Below are 22052 nucleotides of genomic sequence, written 5' to 3'. Positions count from 1 at the left end.
AGAGGACATTTCTACATTTCTAAAATCTCCCTTCTTCCCACAGAAATCTGGAAATAAAAATTCTCGTTATAGTCCAACAACCAGAGACATGAATCATAAGACTGCATCAGGATTATCAGGATCCTGCCTGTCTCAGATGGTATCTCCAGAAGTGAGTGTCCTTGATGACAGAGCGGGGGATGCCAAGGGGCATGACATCACCGAATCTCTGAATTTTGCAGATGACAGCATCTGTATAAGGTATTTTTGCCAAATCTTCCAGGGCTAGAAGCAGTGTGAGTCAATCACTCTGTCAATCTCTACCGGACTTTCTCTAAAAATGATGAGAGTGGTAGGGTGGGTAATATCAATGAATGACCGTAATAGTGGGTTCAACCAAGTCACCCAAAACATGACCTACAGACTGTGGGGAGAGGGTCTTGTGAACTTTTCTTAAGGTGTTATGTTATTGTTCCTTCTCAATGAAAGCATGGAGAAAGAAAGTCAATGGCCTTGTTGTAGGGAAATCTTGTCTGATGTTTCCACTCTAGTTATGAGTGGGGATCACGTGGGTAATGATGGGTGGGTGGAAATTCATTCAAACTTTGGCCACTTTTTTTTTTTTAAACTAAAGATGGATTATGGCTGAAACTGGTGTCATATCCTTTTGTCCCAGTGATTTGCTATGTGATTTTTAGATAAGCCACTTCCCCACTCTGACCTTGAAATTGATTACCTGTGAAATAGGGGAATTTGATTAGATGAGAATTTCTCCAAGTCTGATCTGCAGACCACCAACATGAGAAACAATTGAGGGGCTTTTTAATTAGTAAATCAGCAAGCTGCTCCAAAGAATCAAGTTCTTTGTCAAGTTCAAAGTGTCAATCTCAAAGCGTTGTGTCAAGAGACATGTGCTTTAAGGGGGCGCCTGGGTGGTTCAGTCCATTGGGCGGCCGACTACAGCTCAGATCACAATCTCTCAGTCTGTGGGTTCAAGCCCCGCTTCGGGCTCTGTCCTGAGAGCTCAGAGCCTGGAGTCTGCTTCCAATTCTGTGCCTCACTCTCTCTCTGCCCTTTCCCTGCTTGCCCTCTGTCTCTCTCTGTCTCTCTCAAAAATAACAAACAAAAAAAAAATGTTTTTTAAGAAATTAAAAAAAAAAAGAGCCATGTGCTGTTTTAGACTGCAAATGCTTTGTCAATGGTACTCTTTGTGACTGGGGCAAGCTTCATTAACCATAAAGCATTTTACAACCACCTTATGTATTTCATAAGTACGAAAGTACCTTTCAAACCATGGGTTGCTTAATTGAATGAAAAATATTTTGTAAACTAAATTATGCTGTCAACTTCAAAGTGCCTTGTTAGCAACAAAGCTTTATCATAAGTTACCAATCTTCACAGGGGTGAATCTTATTTTTTGGACTGACCAGGCTAGAAGTTGTATGTCTTTACCCATCACGTGACCACCTTCCAGCATGGCTGCAAGACCCTCCACCCTTTCTGGCCCTCAACCACCATAAGCCCAGCTCACCTAAAACATCGGGGTTCTTAAGAAGGAGTAGAATCCCAAACTAGAGAGTGGTGCTGGAGCTCTCTGTGCCAGCAAACAACAGTAAGACCGCTGTGTAGACGAGATTCTTACAGTGGAACTCACTCTCAGGATTCAGGAAATCCTGGGGAATAGCAAAGGACATTACTTTACTTAACATCTCCCCTTGCAAAGATACCCAGCTTCTGGGTCTTCTTTTCTTCTCACCCACTCCCCTGTTACTCTGTGCCAGTTTTTCTATTTTTCTTATTTCCTTTTCTCTCTATCCGAGGTCAACAATGTAGCAAAAAGTGTGGGCTTTGGAACCAAACTGCCTAGGTTCAAACTCAATCCCTACCATTCCCTGGTTGGGTGTCTTTGGATAAGGAACTTAACCTCTCTATCATGTAGTTCATCATCTGGGGTTATTTTGATACTAGGTATGTAAGTACTCAATATATGTTAGGGATTGATATTTTTTGGTTTTCATCTTTTCTGTCTCTGGGTGTCTTTGCTTTCCTTGCAGCTGCCCATCCAGGAGTGATATTGAAGATGTTTAACAACCAGTATGACACTTGCCAAACCAATCAGAATATACGTGGGCCCCTGACCAATCAGAACAGACATGGACCTCCGACCAATCAGAACAGACAGGGGCTTCCGACCAATCAGAAAAAACATGGACCCCTGACCAATCAGAATATACATGGGTGTCTGGCCAATGGAGCAGACACGGGCCTCCAACCAATTAGAACAGACAGGGGGGGTCTGGCCAATCAGAACAGACATGAACCTCCGACCAATCAGAACAGACAGGGGCTTCCGACCAATCAGAATGGGAGAAGGTGGAGAAGGGTCTTGAAGACCCCCTGCAGGGGCAGTTGCTATCTCATAACAGGAATTTCAGGAGACCCTAGGGAAGCTGAGGAGGGAATAGGGGGTGCGAAGGGGGATGGACTAGTGGCTTTCTTACCAACACATAGGAAGTAGTTCAGCATTTGAACAATGCATACATCATATCCAAACATATTAGCTCAATGGCAGTAATGTGCCCATCACCCTCTTTCCCACCTGCCCCCCATCCAGCTCGCCCTTGCCTTGTCCATGTGGACCAGGAAGGAATTAATGAAGTCCTGCGGGGCCCTGGGGTCCAGCCTCTTGATGTTCTCAAGGACAAAATGTTCCATTTCTTGAATTTTGTTGTACACTCGAGTGTGGGTACCAGGAAAGTGTTTCAGGATGCTGGAAAGGAGTTCACACATCTCCAGGGAAGAAGCAAGGAGTTGCAAGAATCTGTTCTCTCTAGGCTGGTGCTACAAGGGTTGAGGCTGTACCTGCACAGCACAGCAATATCCGACAGGCTTAATTCATCCTGTAGACTTCGGGAATGTGCCTCCCAGTTGAGCACTCACACAAATACTCTCAGTGGCACGTGAACAAGTGCGTTGTTACCTCTGCTGGGATTTCTCTCACAGGCCACCCTCTCCTGAGGCCTGCCTGATTCCTACCTCCAGTTGGACTCATTGCCTCACTTAGAAGGGTGTAGAGGGTAAGTGTGTGCACAGAAAACCGATCTCGATGCCTTCTTGCTTCAGTGTTAGGAGAAAAAGCATCTTATTCCTTCCCAAGTTCCACCCACCCCAATTCCTGGCCCACCATGGAAACTTTGGCCTCACCTGGTTGTAGAAAGAGCTGGCAAAAGTGGAGAGATCATTCATTCAGTGTAGCAGCCTTAAGATTCTGAGGTCCTGGTACTTAAAGTACTGGCCAAAGATGATGGTACAGATGATGTTGGCCATGGTGGAGTGAAAGAGGAAAGTGGGATCCAGATAGGTCACAGGGTGATGGGGGTGGGCGGTGGGTGGAGGACTGCATTGTCCTTCTGGAAGGCTCTGACCTGGCTGGTGCCTTCTTAGCTTGGTTGGTTTCTTTCTCTTTCTCTTGGCCAGCCTGGCTTTCACTATGTCTCTTATCACACATCTTTCTGGGCATTTTGCACTTTGTGTCTCATGGTTTTCTTGGGTTCTGTCTTGGTGTGACCTTCTTGGTGCACCTGTGTCTTTGTCTGGTCTTGTGTTTGAGTCTTTGTTTGAGAATCAGCCCCTTCTACTCTGTTCTCTCTCTTTCTGTGTCCCGTCTGTCTTTGTGGCCCTGTCCTTGGCCTCACTGTCAGTCTTTGTTTCCCCTGACTCTATTTCTCTCCTTACCTTTTTCTTTCTAAGTCTTTTCCTTATAGTTTCCACTTCTGGATTGATCTTTGTTGGTATCCTGGGTTTTTCCTCTGTCTTGCTTTCTCTGTCTGCTTTCTCCACCTCTCTGTCTCCTTCCCGGTTGTCCTCATTATTTTTCTCTTTTTCTGTCTCCTTCTCCCTTTCCCTGAACTTGTCTCTGCATCTCTCTGTCTCTGGATCTCTCTGTCCCACCCTCTGCCTGCCCCTCCAACTCCTGAGCAGTCCCCAGGGCTCACCCTGGGATTTCCTCAGTTCTTCCACCAGACACTGAGCCTCATCCTGGATTCGTTTCTCAATGCTCTGCTTCCCCATCCCAAAGTCCCTCATGGTGACCTGAGAGATTTGTTGAAGGACCTTCTAAGACTTTCCATTAGCGAAGATCATACCTGATTGGTGGGTCATGGATGGAAGATTTGGAGGACACGTGGGATGTCCCCTCCTCTTTTCCCCAAACCCACCCCTATGCCCCACTCACCTCTTCCCCTGAGGATGGGATCAATGATGGCGATGTGCCCTCAGCCAGGGAAAGCTTAGCCTGACCCACCAGGGCCTCCCTCACTGCCTTGTACCCACACAGGTTGATGACTGGCCGTGGTCCCAGGTAGATGGTGAGGGCATCCAGTACTTCACCCGCAGCTGTGGGGGCAGGATGCAGATCTCACTCTCTCACTCCAGAGAAGAGTGAGGAAAGAGTCTCCACCCTCACACCTGGATCACATGTTCCAGCCTAACCTAACCACCACTACTCCCTCCCCACTGCATCCTTATCAGGGAAGCATGGACACTGAATGCTGTGGCGTACTCCAAGCCTCGCTCATGTGCCCTTGCCCCAAATGTCCTCCTCTTTCAGCTTTTACAAGAACTCTCCCAGGTTTGAATTTTAAAAATTACAGAGAATCCTCAAACATAAGCTCTAGTACCTCTCCCTTCCCACCCCAGCAGAACCAGAGCTCAAAGCCTCATGTCTATCAGAATTTTCTCTCTCTGGTTTACCTTCCCTGCATTCCTTCTTATAAGAATTCCAGAAGCTTCTCTCATGGGCCCGATCCCAGCTGGGAGAAGTCAGTCCCCAAGCTGGCCTGCGAAGTCCCCCCACAGTTTGACCCTCAAGTGCCTTCCTTCCCTTGAGCTGTCTCCTGTCCACCCACCTCCTGCATTCCACCCGCTTTCCCCATCCCATCTCACTGCCTGTAAGGACTTGAGAAAGCCCTTGGGGTTTATTTGCAAAAAGTTCCCCAGGAAGGGCAGAGGCCACAGTCCCAGAGGGACTTGACTCCGAGAAGCCGGGTGACCCCAGAGCAGCAAGGGGCTGTGACTGCCATGGTCCCGCCTATGTCTTCCTTCCATCCTGCTGTCCCTCTTAAAAGGTAGGCTGCTCTGTTGTGTGTCACCTTCTCTTTTCTGTGATCGTCGGGGCGGATGTGCCAAAAATCTACTTTAGCACAGCTCTTGGTAACTCCCCAGTGGCATCAGGGAACCCAAAGATGGCAGGTGCTGCAGAGGCCGGGAAGTTTAGCCTCTCTATTGGATCCCCAAACTGGCTTCCCATTGGCCCCTGGCTGGCCGGAGGTATCTTAGCAGGCAATGCCCTTGAACCTGGGGTACCTTCTTGAGGGAAGGGCGGTGGTGCCAGCTGGCAGAGCCTGGTGTAGGATGGTCTACTGCAAGGGTGGCTCTTGGCTGATTTTCTTAGAGGGTGGCATTGCATCATGAGGGATTGGAAATCGCTAGAAGACCGAACTGAGGCATCCTGAGATCGCTGGAAAGAAGGATTTGCTATGGGCCTCAGAAGAGAATGAGAAATGAAGAAAAAGATAAGGTCTGATGGGGGAAGCCTAGCTCCATGTTGGGCGGGTTTGAGGCTGACTGATTGAACCATTCATTCATTCATTCATTCCTTAGCAAATATTTGCCTTCTTGGGCCTGGTTGTGAGGTGAAGAAGTTCTCATCTTCTAGAAGGATCCCTAGTGACCTGACAATAAGTGGGTCTCATGTAAGATGGCATGGATCACCATCTTCCCAGGGGATGTCAGGATTTGGATGTTTGTTTCAGTCTCAGGGGATTTGAAGGGGAATACCAGGGAATCCAAGGCACCAGGGGAGAAACATGCAGCTGAAGGGGCTGAGGAGGCCCTTGCATAGAGGGACGGAAGTAGGGAAATTCAGTAAGAATGGGGATGGCAGTGTACAAGCAATGGTCTATAATGTGGATGAACCCCAAAATATTATGCCAAGTGAAAGAAGCCGGACACAAAAGAGCATGTATTGTATGATTCCATTTGCATGAATCACACGGAATAGGCAAATACATAAAGACCAAAAGCAGATTGGTGGTTGCCAGGAGCTGAGGGGGAGGGGGAATGGGGAGTGACTGCTAGTGGGTACGGAGTTTTCTTCTTGGGTGATGAAAATGTTTGGAACTAGATAGTGGCGGTGGTTACACAACATTGTGAATGAGCCAATGCCACCAAATCATGCACTTTAAAACACTTAGTTCTGGAGTGCCTGGGTGGCTCAGTTGGTTAAGCACCTGACTTTCACTCAGGTCATGCATGACCTCGAGGTCTGTGAGTTCCAGCCCCCTTCAGGTTCTGTCTCCCCCTCTCTCTGCTCCTCCCCTACTTGCATTCTCTCTCTCTCTCTCTCCCTCCCTCTCTAAGTAAATTTTTAAAAAGTGAAAACACTTAGTTTTATGTTATATGAATTTCACAGTAATTTGAAAATATATTGGAGAAGGGGGTATGACTAGGTGAAGAATTTGAGGTGGAGAGCCAGGGAGAGAGTGTGAACCTTGCTCCCCCACTGCGAGCCATATGATAGGACTTCAGACAACTGATGCCATTGTCTAGCCTTTGTTTACTCATGTGTAAAATGGGCATGATCATTGTATCCGCCCCATGGGACTACTGGAAGGAGGATTCCAGGGAGGTCACGTATGCACAGATCATGGAGCGCAAACAGTTGCTAAATGGAGACTGTGGTTGTTCTGAGGAAGGGAGAAGTCCCTGGGGGAAGCTGTGGCCTGGGAGGCACAAATGCAAAGAGCATCTGAGTCAAGTCTCCCGTCTTAGCCCCCAGCTTCTATATATACACCACACTGGGAACTCTGTTAACAAAGGAAAGGAAAACACTTCCATGAGTCTATGCAAGAGCTGCAGAGTGATGGTCTGAGATGAGGCTGCAGAAAGGACTCTCCCACAGAGGCAGCAACAGAGGAGGGGGAAGACACTGGCTTGTGGTGGGTCTCTCAGCAGCAGGAAGACCCAGGGCCAGTCAAGGAACTGGCTTCTGCAGAGCTGGGAATACTTCCTGATCCTGGGATCCTTTGAGGCCCTTCTCTCAGTCCCCTCTGCGGGACCGAAAGCTGATCTGGTATACTGGGGGCACTCTTCCTATGCCACTCTCCTGGGGTGTGAGGTCGATGTCCTCGGGGGCCACAGGGCTGGCCACAGAGAAGTTCTGGAGGATGGTGGTGAAGAAGAGGAATAATTCCATGTGGGCGATGCCTTCACCAAGACAAATGCGCTTCCCTGTGAACACAGAAGATCACCAGTGTGGGCACAGAGCCGATGCACCTCCCTAGCCCGGTCACATCCCAAAGCCCAGACATCTGTGTCCATCAACAACAGATTTGTATGGGACTGGCCTTCAACCTGCAATCCAGGGTGGTGTTTTAGGGGGGTCCCGAGCCCTCTGAAACCAGGGGCTAACCTTTGGGTGGAGGTGCCTTGCACATTTCTCCAGGAGAGTTTGTAGCTTCTGTGAGATTTCCAGAGGCTTCAGTGGCCACTTGGAGAACAAACACTCACTTCAGGTTAGATGTGTGTGTGTGTGTGTGTGTGTGTGCGTCTGCCTTCACATGTGCAGGTGTGTGCACATTTCTGACAACGTTTTTAATGTCCTTCATCTCTAATATGAGGAGGATGGTACTTATTTCAAAGGACTATTTTGAAGGTAAAGAAATTAATATTTGTAAAAATTCTCAGACCAGCACCTGGCCTGTACTAAGGATACTATAGGTGTAGATATTGTTTGTGTTTGTTTCTGGGTGTGTGTGGTAAGAAGTGTGTGTGGGGTGTAGGGGGAGTGTGTGTCTGGTGGGGAGTGTGTGTGCCTGTGGTGGGGAATGTATGTGTGGTGGGCAGTTTGTGTGGGAGGGAGTGTAGGGGGTGTGGGGGGGTAGTGCGGGTGTGTGTGTGGAGGAAGTGGGGGGAATGTGGAGGGCAGTTGTGTGGGGAGCGTGTGGTGTGAGAGCTGGGCAGGGGTGTGGGGAGGGGTGGGGGCAGAGAGTGTGTTGGCCCGGAGTGGGTAGGGGGGAATGGGAGGGGAATATGGGGGGGGGAGAGTGTGCGGGGAGTAAGGGGGTCAGTGTGAAGAGGAGTTGTGTGGGGAGTGGGGGAGGGCCAGGGTGTGAGGAGGGGTGGGGGTGGGCAGTGTGTTGGGGGGAGTGTGTAAGGAGGAAAGGGAGGGGTGGGAGGTGTGTGTGGGGGTGTGTGGGAGGAGTGTGTGGATGGAATGTAGAGGGGAGTTGTGTGGGGAACATGTGGGGAGAGTATGGAGGGGAGTGTGGAGGGGAGTTGTGTGGGGAGTGTATGTGGGGGGAGAGTGTGAGGAGGATTGGGGGGCAGGGAGCGCATGGGGGGAGTGTGTGCGGTTGGGAGCATGAGGGTGTATCTGGCACTGTGTGTGTTTGTCTCTATCTGGGTTGTCATTTTATCTCAGTCCGAGAGCCACGGGCTTCAAAAGTTTGGGGAAAAACCAAACTACACTTAAAATTGTGAATGGGGCGGGGCACCTGGGTGGCTCCCTTGGTTAAGTGTCTGACTCTTGATTTTGGCTCCCAGGTCTTGATCTCTGCGTGAATATTACGGAGCCTGCTTTGGATTTTCTCTCTCCCTCTCTCCCTCGGCCCCTACCCTGCTCAGGAGCCCATGCTCACGTGCTATTAAAATAAATAAATGAATAAAAAGAATTGTGAATGGGTCTGCTTCCTTGGATTCTCAGAGGTGTGAGAGCCTCCAGTAGGTTATGAAGCACGGGCTTGAAGAGAAATAAACACAAAGGGAGTAGGAACCCCAGGAAGAGGCACCGAAAGCCTCCTTTACCTCAGTGGCTCTTTCTTTTTTAATGTTTACTTATTTTTGAGAGAGCTCTCTCAAATACACAGAGTGGGAGCAGGGGGGTGGGGCAGAGAGAGAGGGAGACAGAATCTGAAGCAGGCTCTCGGCTCTGAGCACAGAGCCTGACCCAGGGCTCGAACTCACCAAGGATGGATCATGACCTGAGCTAAAGCCCCACATTTAACTGATTGAGCCACCCAGGCACCCCACCTCAATGGCTCTTGATCTGCAAGCTGACCACCATGGCAAGGCCATTCAGATATTTCCTAGACCAGTCAAGGTGTCAGACATTATGCCTACGTGGACATCTCTGGGGGAAATGTCTGTATCTTTTTGGCACATCACAAGTTAGGTAACATGGACTTAGAGATACTCAGAGCAGGGCTCTAGACTGGTTCTCCTGTGACTGGTTCTGTGACCCAGTTCTTTCCAGAACAGCCTGACTCCTACTGTCTCCCTCCCATCCTCTCTTCCAATCCCAATCCCTGGGACTGTCCACTGGGACACCCTTCACTATCCCGTTGGCTCTAACATCTTTCGGCTTGGTTTGTCGTTCTTTCCACTCATGGCAATCTTGCATCAGTCTTTTGCTCTGATTGACCTCCCATCAGACATTGCTCCTCTGTCTCCTTCCTCTTTTGCCCACTTTCTTCAACCTTAAGCTCCCTGTCTCTGTCCATTTGGATCTGATTCCATCTGAAACTCTCTCCCTCCTTCCCCCTCTCTCTCTCTGTCTCCTATTCTCTCTTGTTTCCCCTTCCTCACTGTATTGTCTCATTGTGCACTCAGTCTCTGTCACTTGTCCCCTGTCATTATCTCTCTCTGTGTCTGTCTTTGTCCTTCTCTCCATTTTTCTCACTCATTCTTTCTTTGTCTCTCTCTCTCTCCTTCCCTCTCTACATCTCTGCCTCTCTCTCTAACCTTAGGACAGGACTAGTGAATGGGATCATGGGCCCCACCCCACCATCCCACAAGTCCCCCAACTCTCACTTAAGATGAAATGAGGGAAGCCATAGCACTGGGCAGAGCCAGGGGATCTGGGTCACTGGGGTCACTGATGGAACTCAAGACTAGGGCCTTGGTTCGGGGGTCCTCCTTTCTCCCAAAGGATGAGGATTCTGGGCACTGGGGTTTTCTCAAGACAGGGCCACATAGTGCAGAACGGGGAAAGAGACAGGTCAGAGCATGTCAAGACCCACTCCTGGATCCCAGTACCAGCAAGATAAACCCAAACTCCCCCCAGCTTCCAAGGTCCTCCAGCTGAGATCTTCACCCTTCTCCCCTTTTAGAATCCACACTCCAGGCTCCCTGGGTTTGTTTCTCAAAAACGCGATGCTGTCTCCACCTTCAGGCTTTGACTTGCTGTTCCCTCTGCCTGAAACACTTCCTAGTGGCTGATTGATACTCACCCCTGAGGTCTTAGCTTAGAAGCCAGTGCTTCGAGGAAAGCTTTTCCTCACCGAACCACCAAGAGTAGTCAGTATTTCCTCTTTGTGTTCCCAAAGTCCCTTTCACAGCATTTATCACAGTTATGATTACTGATAATAATCATCATCACATCCATGAGCACCGACTTTGTGCCAAGCAGTTCTAAGCACATTGCAAGCATTAATTAAGTTTAATTAGGTACTATTTTGTGGTCAAATGATAAATGCCCATCTCCCCTGCTGGGCTGTAAATTTCCCAGGGCAGAGACTGTGTCCCTATGTGACTTGCCCAGTGCATCATCTTCAGCCCCCAATAAAGCACTGAGCTCAGAGTAGTGCTCACCAGCTATTTTATACCAAGGTGTATCTCTATACCAAGGCGTAGAGAGGTTAAAATACTTTCCCAAGGTCCAGCTTACCAAGATGTGCCTTTGGGATGTGGTCTTCTTTTTTTTTTTAAATGTTTATTTATTTGTGAGAGAGAGAGAGAGAGACAGAGTGTGAGTGAGGGAGGGGCAGAGAAAGAGAGAGGGAGACACAGAATTCGAAGCAGGCTCCAGGCTCGGAGCCGTCAGCACAGAGCCTGATGCAGGGCTCGAACCCACGAACCGTGAGATCATGACCTGAGCCGAAGTCAGCCGCTTAACCGACTGAGCCACCCAGGTGCCCCGGGATGTGGTCTTCTTAAGCCCTGTCTAGGGTTGCAGGGAAGATGAAGTGGGTTAAAGGTAAAGCAAATGGCATATAGTAGCTGCTCAATGAACCAAGATCTCTCCTGGACTGTCTCAAAGAGAGAGTGGCCTTTCACTCTAGTGTCTGGGAAAGAGAGTGCAGGCCTGGCTTACCCATGGAGAAGGGGATAAAAGCTTCATTCTTCTTCAGTGCCCCATTGGCATCCAGAAAGTGGTCAGGGTTGAAGGCATCTGGTTTTTCAAAGTAATGTGGGTCATTGAGAGCAGAGTGCAGGAGGGGATATACTTCAGTGCCCTGAGGGAGAGTCACAAGGTCAACAGATACTGCCATTCCTTTCCTCAGCCCACCCTTAAAAACAAAATAAAACAAAACAAACAGACAAACAAAAAACCAAGAGGGCCCTAGTGATAAAACCAAAAACAGGTCAAGTGCAGAGATTAAGAGAACCCAGGATGTCCACACAGGAAAAATGTGGGAGCCCAGCTGGCCTCACCTTGGGCATGAAGTACCCTCTGAAGTGAGTGTCTTTGGTGACCATGTGCGGCGCGCCAATAGGGAAGAGGTCACTGAATCTCTGAATCTCATGGATGACTGCGTCAGTGTATGGCATTTTGGCTCGATCATCAAGGGATGGAAGGCGGTGTGGGCCAATCACCTGGTCAATCTCCTTGTGGACTCTCTCTGTACAGAAGAGTGGGACCAGGGAACCTCATTTTATTTTATTTTTTCCAATATATGAAATTTATTGTCAAATTGGTTTCCATACAACACCCAGTGCTCATCCCAAAAGGTGCCCTCTTCAATAACCATCACCCACCCTCCCCACCCTCCCACCCCCCATCAACCCTCAGTTTGAGGGAACCTCATTTTAAAGAGACATTTCAGCAGGGACACTGCTTTGTGTGGGCTAATGAGCCAGGAAAAACCTGTAATAAAGGATTAGGTCATTGACACCCCTCAGAGCAAACAACCCTGGAAGAGGGGGAGGCCAGGGTGGGGTGGGGGCGGTGGGAAGCAAGAATTCTCACCCTTTCAAATCTATTGAATGTTATGAATCCTCTTCCCACAGGCACAGGTAAACACACACACACACACACACACACACACACACACACACACTCACGTGCGTGCGCACACACACACACACCACAATTTTGCACAGAATTTCACATTAAGAACTCAAGGCTATAAACCTGTCAAAATTCTCCCTCTAAAAAGACTGGAGAGAAGCCTGGGTGGCTCAGTCTATTAAGCAGTTAAATGTCTGACCTCGGCTCAGGTCCTAATCTCAAGGCTCATGAGTTTGAGTCCCACATCGGTCATTACAGAGCCTGCTTTGGATTTTTTGTCCCCCTGGGTCTCAGCTCCTCCCCCATTCACCCTCTCCCCTCTCCTCCTCTCTCAAAAATAAATAAACATTGAAATTTTTAAAAACAAAAAGAGTAGAAAATGACCTAATATTTATTGTGTGTGTATTATAGATGAGACACTGTGCTAGGTACTCAGGAATATAACCATGAAATAGATCAATAGATTAACCCACAAACACCTGGATAAATGAATACATAAGCCAGTCGACTTATGAATGGAAAGAGTGACGAATGGAAGAACATTAGTGAATGGATGTGTGTATTTGTTTACCAATCAATATATGAATTATTGGGTCATTAATTAATAAATGGCCCACAGACAAATAAGTGAACCTGATTAACCAGTAAATCAATTGCATAAATGAATGGATGACTATATCTATAGAGCAATAAGTAAATAAATAAATTAGTGAAATAACAGGTATCAAAAAGTGATGAAATAGGTATAAAAATAGATAAAATAAAATAGGTATAAAAAGGAACAAGTAGATGGAGGGACTGAATGACAGATAAATAATCAGTCATGAATTAACTGAATTAAATGCATAATAAATGGATGAAGGGTGGATTGAAAGACCGATGGAAGAATTAAGGAATGAAATCTAGTTCATAGGGCAGATGGATGCATGCATGGACAAACGAGCCAATGAATCAATGACAAGTACTTCATTCATTAATCCCTGTTTCAAAAGATCAACAATTGAATCAATTAATCCAAATAAATAATGGAAGCCTAGGTCCTTGAATCAATCATAGGTGAAAGAATCTGAGTATAAGGTAATCAATACAGGTAACAAATAAAAGGATAGATAAATGGATGGATGGGTGGGCAGAGAGAGGAGTCTGCCTTTACATGATGGGAGAACACACCGACAGATTGTTCATCCATCCACCGGCGGGGCTGCCTTAGGGGCTCATTCAAAACCTGCAGCGCTCCTGGTATATATAGGAGGTGAACACTTCCTCCCTCATTCAGGAAGGATCCCAGCTGCACTTTTGCAGCTCCCAAAGGGATGAGAAGCCCCCGCCCCCTGCCTCGATCGGTGGTCCCCGCCCACCCACCTGTGATGTGAGGGTACTTGAGCATGAGCTGGAAACCATAGCGGAGCGTGCTGCTGGTGGTCTCCGTGCCGGCGAAGAAGAGGGAGAGCACCGTGCAGATGAGGTTCCGATGGTGGAATTCGCTGTTGGGGTCGGACTTCTCCTGAATGCGAGCGGTAGGGGGCGTGTCAGGGGAGCGGGGGCTTTGCTGCACGCTCTTGCCTGGGGGCGCCCTCCCCTGCTGCTGGGTCTCACACCCCCTGTATCTCTCTCCCTCTCTCCTCCCAACTTTCCCCTTTTTTCCTCTTCCCCTCAGTTGGTTCCTGAGTCTCTCCTCCCTTTCCCATCTCCCTCCCCTCTTCCCCACTCCCTTCCCCCTTTCCCCACCCTTCTTCTCTTCTCTGCCATCTTTTCCTCCCTCCCTGCCCCCTCCTGTTCCCCTCCGCCAACCCCCACTTTGTCCATGCGGATCAGGTAGGCATCCATGAAGTCCCGGGGGGTGCTGGGGTCCAGGGTTTCACGGTGCTTCTCCACAGTGTCCTCTATGAAGGCTATGATTTCCTGCACGTTTTTGTAGATTTGCCTGTGTGTACCTGGAAAGTACTTCAAGAAGTTGTAGAAAAGCTCGAACATCTGCAGCAGAGAAGGGGCTGTGAGGTCCTCCTGGGGTGGAGCCAGGGAGTCACAGGGAGGGGAGCCCTCCTGGGGCCTGGGTAGGGCAGAATCTCATCTTGCTCTGCCTCTCTGTTTCTGTCTCTGCCTCTCACTCACTGATTCTAAGTCTCCTTTGATCTGTTGTTCTCCCAGTTTTCTCCTTCTGTCTCTTCCTCCCTCATCCTCCCGTCCTGTTTTGGTTGCTGCCACACCTCTCTCCTTGGCGCCTCTCCTTACCCATGTGTGTCTCTTCTCACTTGTCTCTCTGCAGCTACTTTTTTCTTTTAAATCATCTCTACACCCAGTGTGGAGCTCGAACTCACGACCCTGAGATCAGGAGTCGCCTGGTCTACTGACTGAGTCAGCCAGGTGGTTGGCTCTCTGTGCTTCTATTGCCTACCTCGCCCAGTGGATCTGTTTGGCTCAGACCTCTCTGACTCTTTCCACCCCTCACGTCTCCTTTGTTGCACCAAACATTGATACCGTGATGCATACACAAGATGAGCCTACTGCCTGCTTAAGACTATTTATTTTGGAACATATTTCTACTGGATTGTCTAGGATTAATGTAATACCTAACTGTTGCAAATAATTGCAAATAAAAAAAGGTGGAAACAGAGAGGGCAATGCAAAATTCTTTGTTAATTAAAAAAAATTTTTTTTAAGTTTCTTTATTTCTGAGAGACACAGAGAGAGAGAGCACGCCAGCATGAGTAGGGGAGGAGCAGAGAGAGGGAGACACAGAATCCAAAGCAGGCTCCAGACTCCGAGCTGTCAGCACGAGGCCGATGCGGGGCTCGAACACTTGAACTGAGAGATCATGACCTGAGCCAAAGCTGGACACTTAACCAATGGAGCCACCCAGGCACCCCAATCTTTCTTAATTTTTAGCGATAACCATTGATAACTCTCTAGTCAATCTCGTTCTAGATTTTTCTCTCCCTGTGGTTGTCTGTGGGAAGAGAAAAGTGAAATCACCTGCTGCACCTGCTGCAAATATTCACTCTGGGCCCCATCCTAGCTTTTTGGATCAGACTGTCTAGCAGGAGGTCATGGGAGTTTGTGACTAACCATTAGGAACAGTCCTACACACAAATCTGACATACACTCCTGGTACGAACCATAATGAGGCATACTGTTCTGCACTTTAATTTTTTTTTTTAATTTTTTTTCAACGTTTTTTAATTTATTTTTTTTGGGACAGAGAGAGACAGAGCATGAACGGGGGAGGGGCAGAGAGAGAGGGAGACACAGAATCGGAAACAGGCTCCAGGCTCTGAGCCATCAGCCCAGAGCATGACGCGGGGCTTGAACTCACGGACCGCGAGATCGTGACCTGGCTGAAGTTGGACGCTTAACCGACTGCGCCACCCAGGCGCCCCTAATTTTTTAAACTTAATGTACAATCGGGGTATTTGCAGATTCGTTGAGAAAGAGAAACCACACTATTTTGTTTTAAAAGAGGAGCATATTACTTTATAATCTGGGAGATATTTTTACAAAGACCAAAAGTGGGCGGGGAAATGGGGAAAATGGAGAAATGTGGTCCCTTATTTTCACGTATCCTTGAATTTCTTCAGTTGAGGAGATTTGCCAAAGACAGAGGTGAAGATTTGCAGGAACCAGGAACAGAAGAATAGAGAGCCTGACAGTCTGAGTCCTATTCTCTCCCTCTGTCTCCGCCACTCTGCCTCTCAGAGTCTCTGATCTCTGCTCTTCCTCGTCCCTTTCGCCCTGTCCTTCTCTCTCCTCCTCCAAACCCTCATGTCTTGGTCTCTCTTGCTGACTCTCTGACTCTCCATCTCTGTCTCCTCATCCTAGCTCCCCATCCCTGTCTCCCGTCCCTTCCGCCCTCTACTGCTCAGTGTCCCTGTCCCTCCCTGTTGTCTGTGCCCCGCTTCCAGCCCAAAGCTGCATTTCTGGGACACCAAAGCAGATCACCCCTTTCCCTTGCCCTAGACATCCACCTCACACACCAGCCTCCCACACCAGCTCCCTGACCTGGCTGGAGAAGGAGCTGAGGAGCGTGAAGGTCTGGTAGAACAAGTCCAGCAACCGCAGGAACTTGGGATCTTTGTAGCTAAAGCGTGTTCCAAAGACAATGGAGCAGATGATGTTGGCAGTCATGGAGTGGAAAAGGAAGGTGGGGTCCCGGAAGGCTCCTAGGAGGAGGAGGCACAGGTCATGGGACACGGACTCAAACAAAGGCCTTGGGAGCACTTGACCACTGCCCCATCTCCATGTGACTGCCCTCCCTGGCTCAGTGGTGACAAAGAAGCAGGAGCAGGAACCGCTAACATTCACTAGCCCAGATGATGGACTCGCCAGGTCCTGTTCTAAGCACTTCATGTATTATTTTACTAAATTCCCACCACAACCCTGGGGGGAAAGTGCCGTTCTGTTATTGTCTGCAGGGTCGTCAAGCTATGGAGGCTGTGTGGTGGGTCCCTCTCAGGCCTCAGCTCTGACCCTGGGGGCAGGTAGTTAAGTCCCAGGGGCAGATGGGTGCAGGGCTGGTGTTCAATCACATGTGCAAGTTGAAAAGCTCTGCTCTCCCTGTCCCTTGTCTGTCATCCCCTCCCTTCATCTCTTCTCACCACCTCCAGGGCTCTTTGGTCTCCATGGAATCGTTCTGCACTTGACAGCCGATGTCTGTATACATCCTGACCTCCCTGGATGGGAGGGGAGCAGGGACTGTGCACCCACCCAGAAGTGTCATGGCATCAGCCTCTCTCTGCGGGTCTCACCTGTCCGTCTTCTCTTGCTCCCCTGCACACCCTTTCCTGAGCTTGTCTGTCAGTCTCATTTTCTCTACCTTGGTTTCTGTCTGCCTTGGTTTCTTTTTGCTTCTCCCGGTCTCTTCCAGTCTCTCTCTTTGTCTTCATCTCTCCATCTGTGTCTCTTTTCCCTTCCCTATCTCTCTCCATCTGAGTCGCTCTTTTTCCACCTGAGTCTGTCTTCATGGTCTGCTGCCCCTAGTCCTCTATTGCTCCCTATGTCTCTGCCTCTGCCTCTCCCTCCCAGCCTGTACATTTACGTCTCAAAATCTCTTACGAAAGGACCCTGTCATCTTTATGTCTCATAAACACCCTTATATGGAGATTCCAAAAGTAAGTAGAAGTGCTTCTCTCTTTTTTTTAAGTCTATTTATTTATTTTGAGAGAGAAAGAGAGAGAATGAGTGGGGGAGAGGCAAAGAGAGAGGGGGAAAGAGAGAGAATCTGTGCTGTCAGCGCAGAGACGGACACAGGGCTCAAACTCACAAACCGTAAGATCATGACCTGAGCCGAAATCAAGAGTCAGATGCTTCACCGGCTGAGCCACCCAGGCCCCCCTCAGAAGTGCTTCTTTGACAGCCCATCCCAGCTGCCTGAGGGCAGGACGCCCCAGCTGCCCATCTTGCTCGCTGACAGCTTGTCAATAGTCCACTCAAGAAGAATAAAAACCCACTTTGGCATTTTCAAAGTGTCTATCGTTTTCCCCTTTCTCTCTTTGCCTGCTTTTATGTAAGTCTTATTTTTGCCCTTGCAGATACAATTCACCCATGGGTTGGTTTCCCTGAACCCAAGTAAATAGCGTGCTAATACATAACCAAGTTTATGTCCTTGAGTTACTCTCGACACTATACACCCCACATCTCTTCTGGCTCCCTGTGTTCCATTCCTACCCATCTCTGTCTGTCCCTCTGCTGGGTGGTCTCTCAGGGTCATTCTCTATCTCTGCCTCTCTTTCTCTGCCCACAGATACACCTCAGTCTTTCTGTTGCCACGCACCCAGCATACCCATTCCCCGGGGACTCACCCTGGGTTTTCCGCAGTTCCTCTACCACACACTGAGACTCCTCCTGAATCCGCTCCTCTATACTCCGCTTCCCCATCCCGAAGTTCTTCATGGTGGCCAGAGAGAATCGCCGAAGGAGCTTCCAGCGTTCCCCGTTGGCAAAGATCACACCTGCAGGTGTAGGGAAGGCATGGATTCCCAAGAGGGTTGGAAGGGGACTCCGGGCCCCTCTGCGCCCCTTATCCCCCCTTCCCAGACTCACCCTCCCCAATTTCCATCTTCCATCATTCCCCTCCAGGTGTCTTTGAGGTCCTTACCATAGCCTTGAAAGATTTGTTCTACAGCAGACACTCTCCCCCGGCCAGAGAAGGCCTCAGCTTGGTCCACCAGGGCCTCCCGTATGGCCTCTATCCCACACAGCATGACCACAGGCCTTGGCCCCAGGTACACCGTGAAGACATCCCCGTATTTCTCTCGGAGCTGTGAAGCATATCCATGCCCAAGGTTACTGTTAGCCAATGTGCACCCATGTGGCCATCCCAGTTGTTAAACCATAAAAACACTCATGTATAGATTGGCAATTAGCTACTGAGTACCCCAAGACCCTCCACCCCAGGGTGCCTTCCCCTTCCCAGGACCCAGCAACTAAAGGATTAACCCATGACCCAGACAGAGTCTGCATGGTTGGTGCCCTAAGCAGTACAGATGGTTAAATATCTCTTACTTCTGCCTATACCCTTGAGTCGAACCAAATCTCCCCAGCATTGAAACTGAAGGGTCATCCTTCCTGTGACCCAACGTCAACCTGCTGTCTGCCTCCTGACAATGTCCCCAGGGAACTACCCTAAACTGCTTGGTAGACATGAGGGGAAAACAACGGCTTCGGGGATGATTGTGACATAACATCAGCACAGGCATTTACAAAACTGCTCCGTGGTATTTACTGAGGCTAAACACATGTATATTCAATGACTCATTAACTTCACTCCCAGATGCACGCCCAACCAAAATGTGTATGTAGATTCACCAAAATACCAACAACCTGATTCGCTGAAGGTTTTTTAAAAACTTTTGTTTATGTATTTTTGAGAGAGAGACAGAGCGTGAAGAGGGGAGGAGCAGAGGGAGAAGGAGACACAGAATCCGAAGCAGATTCCAGGCTCTGAGTGGTCGGCACAGAGCCCGATGCGGGTTTGAACCCACAAACTGCGAGATCATGACCTGAGCCGAAGTCGGAAGCCTAATGGACTGAGCCACCCAGGCGCCCATTGAAGTTTTTCAAATAAAATTCTCAGCAACACTGATAGAGAATAAATATATGGCGATATAGTCATGCCATGGAATAATTATGCAGCAATGAAAAAGAACCCGTGCTACAGCCAAGACTTGAATGAAACTCACAGGCGTAGTGTTGAGCCAAATCAACCAGACACAAAAGTGTCCATATGTCCTAACTCTATTTCTATGAAGTCAAGATAGTGAGAGGGTGGTGACTGGAAGGGGACTGGAGGGTGGTTTCTGGGGACAGGACGTGTTGTTACTTACCTATATGTCAATTACATGAGTATGTCCGCTTGAGAGAATTCATTGAGCTCAACGTTTACGACTTGTGCGCTTTTAGGGGTCATGTTAAGCCTCACTAAAAATTTACTTAAAATCATGAAAAGATTAAGTTTACTGCAAAATCTCTCCCACTGATCTCTGCAGAGCCTCCTTATGGTCTCCCTACTGCCATTCCCATCCTCTTAGGATCAGTTGGCCACCCACCTCACCCCAGTCTGAAGCCAGAGTATTCCCTATGAAAATGTAAATTAATTAATACCCCTAACTGGCTCCAAACCCTCCAATGCCCCCCACTGCACTGAGGGTAAGATCTGAGGTCTCCACCTTGATCCACATCGCCCTGCATGAGGTGGCTGCGTCACCCCTCTGCTTGTCCTCCCCCCCGCCCCTTCCCTCCTTCAGATCCAGCCTCCATGTTTTCCCCCAAACATGCCGAGCTTGCTCTTGCTTCAGTGTTCTTGCACTGACACCTGCCTCTCTACGGTGCTTTGCTCCTGCATCTTGCAAGGTGTCTGCTCACAGACACAGCGACACTGAGCCTCTCCCCCACTATTCAATCTAAAGTAGCTCCACCACTTTCTAAAATAGCACCTGGCTTTCTTTTTAATCATAGCTCTTGTCTACCTAGTATTTCCTTATTTGCTTAACTTGTATGCCTTGTCTAAAGCCACATCATCAATGCATAGAATGTTCCCAGGACACAGAAGGTGCCCTGTAAATGACTGTTGAATGAATGGATCAAAAGAGCTGCCATTTAATGAGCACTTACTATACACCAGGCTCTCTATGCAGTATGCCACCCAGTCCTCATTAATGTTATGAGACACACATTCTTACCACCATCTCATTTTAACAGAGGAGGAAACTGAGACTCAATGAGTAAGAGTTGACTCTGGAACACAAAATCCAAATCTGTCTGACTCTAGAAAGATCTGGGAGCATACTAGGGAATGGAGGTGGAGCGGGGCCACCTTCTCCGACCTGTCCCATCGTGACACCCCTTAGTCCATTCTCTCCCTTCCTGTCTCCAAAGATGCAATAATAATGGAGGATCATGGACCCCTAAAGAATCCTGGAGGTTCCATGGAAGAACTTTAGGGGTCTGGACTCTCAAAATTTTACGTAAAAATCTTTGTGGACATTTGGAGGGGAGAGAGCCCACAGCTTAACCAAATTCTCAAAGGATTTGTGATCCCCAAATCATTAGGTAGCTTTGGCCTAGGAGGGCATTGGAGATGAGGACACCTCTGTGCCAGACCCCAGCTTTCCCTCCATGAAGTCCCAGCTGTGTGACTGAGGACAAGTGTCTTCCCCAGGCTGAGCCTCACGGTCCATACCTGTGAGATAAGGATAGCACCTCACCTCCCCCGCAGGCGTGTGGTAAGCCAGACCTGATGAATTCCCACAGCGATACAGATAAATCCTAGCCATGTAAATCTGAGCAAAGAAATCAAGCCCAGCAGTTTACAGAAAAACGTGGTGCCCTTGGGAGGCACTGAAGTAAAAAGTACTCGGGGCCTATGCATACCCATCCCTCCACTTGTGGGAAAATTCTCTCTCTTAAAAGCAAAGGGATGACAAACCCAAGATTCAGGAGTGTGGTGGCCTTGGGGTATGTAAGCTGGCAGTTATGTCGGTGACCCAGTTCTTCTGTTGCCACGAGGGTGCATCGGTGTAGATTACATTATTCATAAATAAATTGATAATCACATGTAAAATCAGGCGTGGAAAGCGGTGATAAAGAGCCTGGTAAACACTCCAGTGTCAGCCATTACTGCACATTTGTTTGTGACCGTTATTGGTAAGAACCTTGTGCTTCCTCCCGTCTTCCTTCTCCTCCTGGCATCCACCTGGGCCAATCTCCGCTCTCTTTTCTTGCCAGAGGAGAAACTTACAGTTGGTGACTCTGCCCCTTCTCTCTCTTCCAGGGCTGGGCAGGCGCCCAGAGACTCCACAGGCGGTGGCAGAAGAGTATGAAATTCTATACCCATGGCTTGCGCCCAGACGCTTCCGCGTGCCCACCCACCCACCCACTCCGGGGCCAGTGCCCACACACTTCAACTGAGCAGGGACGCCTCTGACCATCTGACCACCAGCTACCACGCTTCACCTCCATGCACCTTCTTCGCCACCTTCATACACCCCACCCCCGGAGCCTGAAAGGATGCCTTCACTCCTTCTGGGGAGTGATCCCCAGATCCAGGGGCAGGGAGACACCCTCAGAGCCCATGCATCGGCATCTCACCCTCAGGAAGGATTTGAGTAAGCCACTTCTGTCCATCTGCAGAATATTCCCCAAGAAGGCCAGAGGACGGGGGCCTGGCGGGAGGCGGCCATGGGCCTTCGGGTGGCCCCTGGCCAGCAGAAGCAGGAGTCCCGTGAGGACAGCAAGAAGGAGAACGACACTGAGCTCCATGGCCAGGCCCAACTGTCTTTGTCCCAACTTCAGCCTTGATTGATCTGGGCTTTTTATCCTGAGCTGGCTGCCCCACCCAGTTATGTAACTGTATTCATTCCCCGCCTCCCTTCTCATCATGTCCAGGAGTGTGAACTTGAAAGAGTGATGTGCTTTTTCAAGTATGGGACGTCCCATTCTTCCGGCTCACACAACCCTGCACATGTTGGCAGAGACCAGGTGGTAGCGATTCCAAAGTCCACAAGAGTGC

The 22052-nt window shown here is 49.0% G+C and overlaps 1 protein-coding gene and 1 pseudogene across 4 annotated transcripts; both read right to left on the bottom strand.

Annotated features, from left to right (window-relative positions):
* Window positions 1-3225: 3225 nt before the first annotated feature.
* LOC122234279 lies at window positions 3226-5656 on the bottom strand (annotated as a pseudogene).
* Window positions 5657-6578: 922 nt separating this feature from the next.
* LOC122234223 (cytochrome P450 2B11) lies at window positions 6579-21834 on the bottom strand. Of its 4 annotated transcripts, none has more exons than XM_042969960.1 (9): window positions 21632-21834; window positions 18141-18303; window positions 17845-17994; window positions 16046-16206; window positions 13841-14023; window positions 13412-13553; window positions 11473-11660; window positions 11132-11273; window positions 6579-7269 (listed from the first exon to the last, which is right to left on the bottom strand). In XM_042969960.1, exons 1-9 carry the CDS (start codon window positions 21800-21802, stop codon window positions 7079-7081), a joined length of 1491 nt encoding a protein of 496 aa, XP_042825894.1. In that variant the 5' UTR covers window positions 21803-21834; the 3' UTR covers window positions 6579-7078. The 4 variants fall into 4 exon arrangements, with proteins under 4 accessions (XP_042825894.1, XP_042825895.1, XP_042825896.1 ...); XM_042969961.1 differs by having other exon boundaries at window positions 13847-14023; window positions 21632-21833; XM_042969962.1 differs by having other exon boundaries at window positions 13841-13993; window positions 21632-21833.
* Between the last annotated feature and the right edge of the window lie 218 nt (window positions 21835-22052).

The sequence above is a fragment of the Panthera tigris genome, chromosome E2 (assembly GCF_018350195.1).
Source record: "Panthera tigris isolate Pti1 chromosome E2, P.tigris_Pti1_mat1.1, whole genome shotgun sequence".
In the NCBI taxonomy this organism is placed as follows: Eukaryota; Metazoa; Chordata; class Mammalia; order Carnivora; family Felidae; genus Panthera; species Panthera tigris.
This window is presented reverse-complemented; position numbering and strand designations above follow the sequence as displayed.

Bases quoted from the DNA above. Each gene is read 5' to 3' on its own strand.
- LOC122234223 (XM_042969960.1), bottom strand. From the start codon at position 21,802: ATGGAGCTCAGTGTCGTTCTCCTTCTTGCTGTCCTCACGGGACTCCTG. The intron at 16,207-17,844 runs GTGAGTCCCCGG...TCCTCCTCCTAG, and splicing joins GGAACTGCGGAAAACCCAGG to GAGCCTTCCGGGACCCCACC. The intron at 11,274-11,472 runs GTGAGGCCAGCT...ACTCTCCCTCAG, and splicing joins GAGGGTACTTCATGCCCAAG to GGCACTGAAGTATATCCCCT.